A 10,706-nucleotide genomic window follows, 5' to 3' on the forward strand; every position below is an offset into this window, starting at 1 on the left:
AATTTTTTAAGCAATTGAATAATATGGTAGTTAAATATAGTGACATGCTTACAATTAAACTTAAACTTTTACTTAAACTTAAACATTAAAAGTCGTCGATCTCTCGATTAAAAAGTAGGCAACCGTTCTGTCATTGGGCTACCACCACTCGTTTAAAATATACTTTAGAAACCTCTCCGAATATATACCCGTGTCAGTTGTCGCCCGCTGATTATATAAAACTGATGGACAAACAAACTCAAATCCCTCTCTTGCCACCTCAGTCACAATGAAAAATGATGACAGTAAACTTCAAACTATGTTTAGAATTATTTAGGTTTGTCAAAGCTGCCGCTTTTGAACAAGGTTGGTAAAGTAGAATTCGACATGTAATTATATGTTTGGTTATTAATAAATTGATTGAATATCTATAGCTGCAGAATCTTGAACAGCCTGCTGAAATGAATAATGAAATAGTTAAGAGATTAAATTAATTTGATTAGATTTTATAAATAAAAATTATTGAATTTCAAAAAAAAAGACGTGTACCTGCACAAAGGCACATACCTAAACTACCCCATCCCGTAACCGCAGCGATAACGATAAAAATTTAAATATATATATTTATATATATGTCGGCCACCGTACGCCAACGCTATTAGTCGAAACCAGCGCGGTAAGTGCACAAGTAAAATCACACTGCCCTTTTTTGGATATCCAAGAGATATTTTCTATATTTGATTTTAAAAGTATGCATTGTTTTCAGACTACGAAGTGGCGGCGGCAGCAAAACGTTCCAAATCTTCGCTGCGGCGAATTTGAAACTACCACGGAATGCAGCGGTATGATGGCGTGGTGCGACCATCGACCAGTCCACCGTTCTGGTATCGGCAGTTTTTACGTCGCAGGACCATACCAACTTTTCAGCCAGATAAGATGGAACTTTGTATTTGATAACTCCAAACAAAATCGTTGCAAAATGCAAATCTCTTCGCGCTGTCATCTTTAAAATATTTGCGTCGTTAATATAAGGGGTAACGTGCATGCGTGGTGGTAAATTGAAGCAGAACCTCGCACATGCATTCTGCACTCGTTGAATTTGTTTCTGCGTATGCGTTAACAGACGCGGCCCGTAAACTACGTCAATATAGATAAACTTAGATAAAAACAACGAGTCACATAATTTAACACGCATTTGTCCTGTTAGATAATTCCTTATGTTATACAATATCTTTAACATATAAAAACAATTTCGAACAGTTCTCAATACATGATTTTCTAAACGAAGTTGTTTGTCCATGAGGAGACCAAGGTTGCGAGCCTCACTTGCTCGCTCAATGACTTCACCCCTAATGTCCAGAGTAACTCGGTGAGCTAAGATGTTTGCTATTTGGTTTCTTGAACCGAAAACCATGTATTTTGATTTATTGCCATTTAGCACTAACGCATTTGATTCAGCCCATAGGGCGATATTCTAAATCTTCGTTTAACTTATTACGTACGAGTATCACATGGCTTACATGAAATATAAATATGTATATCGTCAGCATCAATATGATATCTACAGTGTTTAATAAGTTTCACTACATCGGCACTGTAGATAATAAAAAGGATCGGACCTAAAATTGAGCCCTGAGGCACCCCTAGTATGACATCACGTGACTTGATCGAAATTTTGATTCGCTCTGGTTTGATATTTCTACGCACTGAAATCGATTCTTTAGATAGCTATCAAACCACCTAATGGCAGACTCACTAAACCCGTAGTAGTGAAGTTTTGATAACAGCAAGTTGACATTTATGTAGTCAAAGGCTCTGTTGTACTATGCTATGGAAGAATTTTATTATTTTCTAAAAAGTGTGTTAATTGTTTTACTACGATTTTTTCCAAAACCTTTGACACGCAAGGCAATATGCTTATAGGCCGATAATCTTGTAAGGTGGTTGGATTATTAATTTTAGGTATAGGCCTTATTACTGCATGCCGCCAGTCCGTTGGGAACGTATTAGTTTCAATGGATCTGTTTACTATAGCTGTTACAACGGATAATATGGTGGGCAAAGACAACAGCAGCATGTCTAGTGATATACCGTCCAGACCAACTGCCTTTGACTTCAGCGAAGGCATAGTTTTGAGAACTTCAATTTCTTCTACTCTGTCCATTACAAATTTTGTAGAAACGTTACAATTTTGCTCAAAAAATGTCAATGTGTTAATGCAGCTAGTGTATTACCGGGTAGACTCAAAAAATGATCATTTATTAAATTTGGTTCGTTATAAATATTTGGAGGAAGCTCTCTTTTACAGTTAATCTTTACATTTTTTTAAATGTGTGTCCCGTAATAGGACCCGGGAATCTTTCTGATTATTTATGTAATCATCGTAATAAGCTTTTTTTTCGCTATGTAACACATCATTTACAACTTTTTTAAGCTCCTTATAGTAACTGTTTTGCGAATCTTTACTGCTTATGCTTGCTGCAACATGGGCTTCATCTCGACGCTTCATCAATTGTTTTACGTTATATGTAATAACATATTTTTATAATAACTTATTTACACTCAATAATTATTGAAGTATGTAATGGTGGCTATAAGATTGTTTTATAAGCCGACTAACGATATGTTAGTAAACCTGTTCTAGCTCTAATCTTGTAGTTACATAGTGTAGTTTGTGTCAAGGCTATGCAACCGATATTAAGAGGGCGTATTGAAGTATGTCATACTGGCTGTAAAGTTTGCAAGTTTTTTATATTTATTAAACTACTTCAAAAAAAGGAGGTTCTCAATTCGACTGCATTTTTTTGTATGTATGTTACGCGATAGCTCCGTATGATTTGTAAATCGATTTTGAAGATTTTTTTATTGTAAAGAGGGTACTTCACTATTGGGTTTCATATAAATCTGAAAAAAGTATTCCACCTCTAAGAGTGGCAAACTCGCACCAATCCAATCGTGACACCAACTACTTCGTACAACTCTACAAACAATAATAACACCATGCGGAGGTCTTGGGTTCAATTCGGGGTGGGACAAATTTAGGAAATGAACTTTTCTAAATTGGTTCTGGGCTAAGTGTTCTTGGAAGTGCCTCAGAGTGAATTCCGTTACCTAATTTGAGACCAGGCAAATGGTGTCTGACACGTTTTATTCAAAAATAATGCTTGCTTCTCTACAACAAAAACGCTAAACGTATTAGCGACTATAATCCCCTGTCAGAGAGCTTACTGTTATGATAGTTTAATGCCATATTCTAATATTTCAAGCGACCGCGTGAGAGGAATAACTCAACGAGGATAACGTGATGTATATTGTATATGTACGTTATGTATAATATGTCAGTTCCGGAATAAAGTGATGGTTTCTGAATGGGAATAGTTTAACCTCTTAAGACCCTGTGTACATTAAATTGTACATAAGATGTGAAGTGAGTCTGATACAGACAATATTATTCCCATGATTACGTTTACGCCCATTGTAGATTGTAATGAAAACAACGCATTAAAATCCAGCGCCCTTTAATTATTAATAAAAAGATCGAACACTTAGAAAAAAATCCTTGGATCCGGCCGGATTCGAACCGACGCCGACGTCTTCTAGCAAACCGTACCAGACGCTATGCCACCTAAGCCACGGAACGAACCAGTGGACCTCGCGAATTTTTCTGTGCTTGTTTGTCGGATCTTTGTATTTGGTTTTCAATGACTTTTTAGCCGGAGCGCCATCTATGAGAAATCTATGAAAGTATTTCGTCAGCCAATTAGGTAACTTTGCAGCTACCAGCCCTGGCTAGAGATATCGCTATTAATTGTAATTAAATTTTTGTTGTTGTCCAGTGCTATATGTTGTAATGTCTTTTAAAATATTTATGTACTTTTTTAAAATTCAATTTTGGTTTTAATTTAGTTTAAGTTTCAAATTTGAATTTTAAAACAGACATAAATATTTTAAAACAATCGTTGAAACCTAAAACATGTTCCTCTGAAAAAATGTATGAGATACGCACAGATGGCTTTCTTGCCATTCTGAGGAAGTGGGTTGCCCCACTTTGGCGACGTGTGGGTGGGTGCCCCAACAGCATTCTGAAAGTTGTGGCTGATAAAATTGACTGCCCCATCCAGGCGCACTGGATGAAACTTCATATGGCGGTTTTAGTCTATTTATCTGTGTTAGATTAATTTCAATTTTATATTTAATGTTGTAATTATTCGTAATTGTATAGTTTTTGAATTTTAATTTTATAATTTTATGTTATATTAATTATATCTTATTTTGTTTTAATTTTAACATTTGAATAGCATCATACTAACCTTATTCCTAAATTATTTACTAACAAACTATGGATATGGAATTTCCATATGTAGTCTACGGCTGCATGTATCGCGTGAGCGGTTACATCCCAAAAATTTGAGAGGTACTGTCACTGAGCCCGTTACCCTGAGACATGAAGTTGACAAGTCGCATGTGCCAGTAGTTTCACCAGTATTCTTACTTTTCAAAAAATTGCGGCAGAAATAGGTACGGTGGCAGTCCTAGCTTAGACGAACTCTTTTACGTGGGGCGATCTATAAGTTTCCGGAATGAATAAAAAAATACTATAAATGATCAGAAATTAACTTATTGATTCTCAAAATATTCTCCGCTAGCGTTAATGCACTTTTTCATACGAATGAACCAATTTTGAGAACATTTATGGTACTCCACCGTGACAATCTCTGAAACATATTTTTCATACTCCTCGACAGCCTCCTCAGGTGATGAAAATCGTTGAGCGCGTAACTGGTTCTTCGTTTTTGGAAATAAATAAAAGTCACAAGGTGCCAGGTCGGGACTGTACACGGGATGGCTCATGAGATCAACGTTATTCACCTTCAAAAATTCATTTAATTGTCTGGTCGTGTGAGAACTGGCATTACCGTGGTGCAAGATGATACGGCGTTTACGGTTATTTTTACGGAGTTTGTCAACAACTTCCGGCAAACAAATGGTCGCGTACCAATCACTATTCACGGTACAACGGTTTTCCAAAGCAACAGTAGCCACGTATCCAGTTTTATTAAAAAAATAAGCACTCATCCGCTTAGAGGCACTTTGCACGCGCGCCACTTTGGTTGGTTTCGGCTCATCTCGAAAGACCTATAAGATCGATTGCTGCTTTGCTTCGGAATCGCAACTATAAATCCATGTTTCGTCACCTGTTACTATATTTCACACCTAATTTGACGCCCTTTCATTGAATCTGGTAAGCATGGCATTGCACCAAGCGACGCGATCCGTTTTTTGAGCCTCAGTCAAATTGTGTGGGCTCCACCGAGAGCACAGCTTTTACACACCCAAATGTTTGTGCAGTAATGATTGTATTTGACTCATGTCTATGCCTAAAGATGCCCGAATCTTATGGTTACCACATGCCTGTCTGTTGACCATACGGCACACAGCATTGATGTTTTTGTTGTTCACAGCATTGGCCGGGCGACCATCACGAAATCCGTCACTGAGATTCACACGACCGCGTTTGTATTCTACAAATCAGCTATAAATAGTCGTCTTGCGTGATGCTACGTCGCCAAAAGCAGTTTGAAGCCGAGTGAGGCTCCGCGTTGTTAAATTACACATAAAGTCATAGAAATTCATACTACGAAAATTTTCACCAGTTAAATCCATGGTGATGTAGACAACTAATTTCTAAAATGACGCCACAATGTAAAAATAAGTAACAATCAGATGAAACATACTGTATTCTACAGCCAAAGAGTTCCAAATGTTGTAATTACTTTTTAAATATTGTTTATGTAAGTGTAAATAAGAAACAGTATCACAATCATTTTGTTATCTCATTACATTTATGGAACTAAACATAAATATATAAACCTGTTAAATTATATACGTACAAACGTGGCAGCGAGGCTTGTATAAGTGCCATTTTCCACTTAGCTAGTTTACTTCAGAGTCGCGGCCGCGTCGATGGCTACGATATGACTTATTTGAATAAAACTATATAATATTATTTTTATAAATGTATTTATATGTCTATACAAATTCGTATTTCATTTTTCATACTCCCATAGTCGAGATACTAATCCGCAATTATTATTTTTTTATTAAAGCCTATACTGTCCCACTGCTGGGCAAAGGCCTCACCCCTCTCTCCACACCTCTCTGTTCTGCGCCAGAGACGTCCAATCTTCTAAGTGCGCGACTAGCTCGTCTCTCCATCGACGCTTTGGTCTGTTGCATGGTCATGCTCGGCCGATTAATCTGTAATGCTAGTATAAAAATATGTTCATCTTATAGTAGCTGTAGAGCTACTTGTGAAAGAGTTCGTCCAGGGAAGTGCTGCCAACTTACCTATTTCTGCCGCCAAGCGTGAGCCAAATGTGAGCATCACATACGGTTTTGAAGAATAAGATTGCTGGTGAAGTTACAGCCATATGGGACTTATCAACTTATGTCTCAGGGTGACAGGCGCAGTGGCAGTGCTCCTCAGATCTTTGTGATTTAACGCACTGAATGACACTGCAACTGTTATGGACAGGCGCGCCGCTTATCACCAGAAGCACGACTTTTTCGTCCCATCACTTGGTATTAAAAAAATAGGTAAATAAAATGTTTGTACTGCATTTGAATGTGCAGAATACCTTCATATTTTCCAATTATATTTTGCAACCAATAACTAAAATAATAATGTGACAACCTTACACTCAAAGCGATGTGAAGGCATTGCCGCGCCGACCAGGCCGAAGTTCCAGTACTTGTCTTATTTTACTATGCCGTAGTTTTATTAAAAAAATAATTATATAGAACGTATTAACAAATTAGATCTTCAACCACCATAAAGTTTCTGTACATTTGCATTTCATCAATATATACTCGTAAAAGCTTACGAGCGGAAGAAATGTTGTTCTTTCAATTATTCAAATTCCTAAAAAACACAACCCTAGAATCCGTATCTGAATGTAGGCCCTGAATTAACATTAAAATTTCTACCGAACAGATAAATTAGTTTGTTATTCAGAACACGGGATCTGGGATTTAGAGGCAATTCCCTTTTTGATCTCTCCTGTGCAAACAACGAGACTGTCGTGGCAGACGGGGCGTCTTTGCATAAAGTATTAGATAGGCTTCAATAAGGCTGGTTAGATGTAAAGATTTTCTTTTGGTTTCCTAAATCGGGGTTTTCTAAAGTACTCAAATCAAAAGGAACAGAGGACACTTCAAAGCATTTGAAATAAAATTATATGTAGAGTAACGGCGTCGATTCGTAATCTGTCGGGGAACCGCCTTCGATATACTTCCTCAAATGAAACTCCTTAATCTTATGAAGTGGACTGTATATTCATATAAAAAAAACTTATGTCGATCTGACTTACAACATGAACGTTTTACTACTAAGAGCGCAAGAAAGCGAATGAAGCTAAAAAAGTGAAAGAACACAAATACCAATATTCGCTTATATTTATACCGGTACGGTGTCTCCCACACCGTACCGATCCTATCAATTGGTCGCTACGCCGCTCGGCCAATCAAAGCCCCCTGAATTATTCATTTTCCTCTCAATTCTAGCTCGGCCAGACGCGTACGGCCGTCCGTAACATTCTCTCCTCAGCGAAGTCTTACGAGCTAAGGCTAGGTAAACAATGAAAAAATGATAAAATAGTATAAAAAAAGATAAAACAAACGATCTAAACGGTATACAAAACAAATCAATTTAAACTTAAACTACGTGTAAAAAAGTAAATACAAAGAATACAAATCTTATCCTTATTCTAAACATAATCAAAACAAAACCTAGCCTAATTACTTGGGGAGGACGGCCAACTTACGCGCCGGACGCCTAAAAATACCACCCCGTGTCCTAACTTGTACACTCCTAACTATGCCGTCGGTGCCTGGGTAGATTTTCACTACTTCCCCGCGCGGCCATACGTTCCGTGGTAACGTAGAGTCTACTATTAGGACTAAATCTCCGACGGCGAGATTTCTGCTTGAATCGGAGGGTGACCCGCACGGAATGAGCTGCGGTAAATACTTCCTAATCCATCTGCGCCAGAAACTATCTGCCAACGCTTGCGCCGCTCGCCATTGACGTCTATCTGTACTCTCACACGTTCCGATAATGGGCAGTACTTTCGGTTGCCCAAGCAAGAAGTGGTCAGGCGTGAGCGCCTCGGGCTCGGCCGGATCTGCCGATACGTGAGTAAGCGGACGCGCGTTTATAGTGTATTCTGCTTCCGCGAGCAAGGTTAACAAAATTTCTTCTTTTGGCGCTCTATTGTGCAAGGTAACTGATAACGCAGTTTTTACCGACCACACTAATCGTTCCCACGCGCCCCCTTGGTCCGGCGTGCCCGGGTGGATATATCGCCAGTCCATGCGCCGCGTTAATGCAAATTCGCGAAGCTCGGGCTCCCATTCTTTTATAGCTGCCCGTAGCTCGGCGTTAGCGCCTCTAAAACTCGTTTCGTTATCGCTGTACATAACTCCCGCCCAGCCGCGCCGTGCGGCCATTCTACGTAAGGCCATTATCGCCGAATCCGTAGTTAATGACGCGGCGAATTCTAAATATACCGCGCGCGTAGTTAGACAAGTGTATAATGCGCCCCAGCTTTTTTCGTGGCGCCTACCTATCGTAACTATCATCGGTCCGAAATAGTCTACTCCGCAACTGCTAAACGGTGGACTATACGCGTCTAGTCTCACAGCGGGTAAGTCTCCGAACGCCGGCACGGACGGCGTAACTTTTCTGGGACGACAGAAAGTGCACCCGTGTAACACGGTTGAACGTAATCTCAGCGCATAGTACATCTGTCTCACGTCGTTCGCGATGCGCTCGCGCCTGCCGTGTCCGGAACGCCTATATACGTTATCAACGCAGAGTCGAGTGAACGCGTTCCGTACGTCCAAAACCGCGAGTGACTTGACAGACTGTTTGATTTGAACTGCATTTATACGACCGTTCACGCGCACGACTCCGTCCTTTCCTATCTCGGAGTCGAATTTAAACAGCTTGCTGCTACGCGGCAACGCTTTTTCACGCGTTAGGCACGCGATTTCCTCGTTGAACTCATCGGCCTCCTGTACGTGTCGTAACTCGACGCGGTTCGCGTATCTCCTGCACATATCTACGAAAGCCAATACTCACGCCCGTGCTCCTAATGGGCCTTTCGTAACTAGAATTCGGCCTATGTCGGGCAAGTGATCGAAACTGCCCTTCTCGTTTGCGTACGACACGACTACCTCGTCCTCAGTCGCGACAGACTCCTCCCGTTCGGTTGGCCATTTATCTTCCGATTCGTACAAGAACGCGGGCCCTATGTAGCATCTATCGCAGCTAGTTTTCATGTCGGTACTTCTTCGCGTCGCGTCTACTCCTACATTATCCGCGGTCGGCAGCCATCTCCATTGGTCGACACGAGTAAGCTCAGAGATATCGCTCAATCTGTGCTCTACGTAAGGAGTGTAACGCGGCTTATCGTTCCTTATCCAATGAAGTGCGGTTTTCGAATCTGACCAGATTATTACTCTATCGACGAGTACGCGGTGTTCTCGCAGTATGAAATCGGCCAGAATCGCGCCTACAAGGTTCGCTTGTAATTCTAAGCGTGGGATACTTGGCGCGCGAATCGGAGTCACCCTGGCCTTCGCCGAGCCGAAGGTAACCTTGATTTATCCGTTCCTATACGTTATACGCCGCGTATGGTAACTCACTGGTGTCACTGAACACGTGTAACTGCGTATTCGTCGTGTTCTTGTTAAATCCGAACTTTTGATCTAACCGTAAGTCGGCTACCGAGTCCATATCGGGTAGCCAATCTAAAAAGGCGTTATTCTCCGTCTCGGGCAAAACGTCATCCCAACCTACGTTAGACTTCTACACGTTTTGCAGTACTATTTTTGCCTTGACCGTATAATAGCTAAGTAAGCCTAGAGGGTCGAAAATTGACATGACGACGCTGAGGACTTCTCGCTTAGTAGGTCCTCTTTTCAGCGATCGTACCTCTCGCGGCACCCTATTCATGGCCGTGTTGAAGCGAAGTTCGTCACTTGAGGCCTCCCAAAACACCCCTAATGTTTTCCCCGCTCCGTGAGGGTCGCTTCCGCCTAATTCCTTGGCCGCGCGCGCCCTAGCTTCCACCGGTAAGTGTTCTAACACGAGCTCGCTATTCGAGTTCCAGCCCGCTAGCTGGAATCCCGCCCTCGCTTGTACCGTTACTACTTCGGCGACTGCTAGCACGGCCTTCTTCCCTTAGTTTCGGTTTCGTAACTATCCACCCAATCGTCCATATAATGATTCGACGTGATCGCGTCGAACACTACGGTATAGAATTGCACGTGTTCCTTAGCGTTCAAGTTTCTAACGCTGTGCGCCAGGAAAGCGGAACTTCGAGTACCAAATATCATCGAAATCATTTTATAACGAGTGGGCGGATTCGTTCTATCGTCCCCTCTCCATAGGAAAATTTGTGCGGGCTGATCGGCTTTGCGTATCTTAATACGCATGAACATTTCGCGCATGTCCGCCGATATGGCTACGTCGCGTACCCTAAAATGGATTAATACGCCCGGCAACGATCGTAACAAGTCGGGACCGTCTAACAGCTTGTCGTTCAAGCAAGTTCCGTTAACGGCGGCGGCGGCGTCGTGTACTAAGCGCAATTTGCCCGGTTTATTTACGTTCCGCACGGCAAAATGCGGAAGGTACCAGCCGATCGGGTTGTCCGCTTCGT

The 10,706-nt window shown here is 41.1% G+C and overlaps 1 protein-coding gene across 1 annotated transcript; it reads right to left on the reverse strand.

The window, feature by feature from the left end:
- Window positions 1-7,776: 7,776 nt before the first annotated feature.
- Window positions 7,777-9,099, reverse strand: LOC113229725. Its single transcript, XM_026463407.1, has one exon. It carries the CDS (start codon window positions 9,097-9,099, stop codon window positions 7,777-7,779), a length of 1,323 nt encoding a protein of 440 aa, XP_026319192.1.
- Between the last annotated feature and the right edge of the window lie 1,607 nt (window positions 9,100-10,706).

This window comes from Hyposmocoma kahamanoa, unplaced genomic scaffold, assembly GCF_003589595.1.
Source record: "Hyposmocoma kahamanoa isolate Upper Pololo Valley unplaced genomic scaffold, ASM358959v1 62, whole genome shotgun sequence".
Lineage (NCBI taxonomy): Eukaryota > Metazoa > Arthropoda > Insecta > Lepidoptera > Cosmopterigidae > Hyposmocoma > Hyposmocoma kahamanoa.

Excerpts from the sequence above, each read along its gene's own strand:
- LOC113229725 (XM_026463407.1), bottom strand. The coding sequence starts at position 9,099 with ATGTGCAGGAGATACGCGAACCGCGTCGAGTTACGACACGTACAGGAG.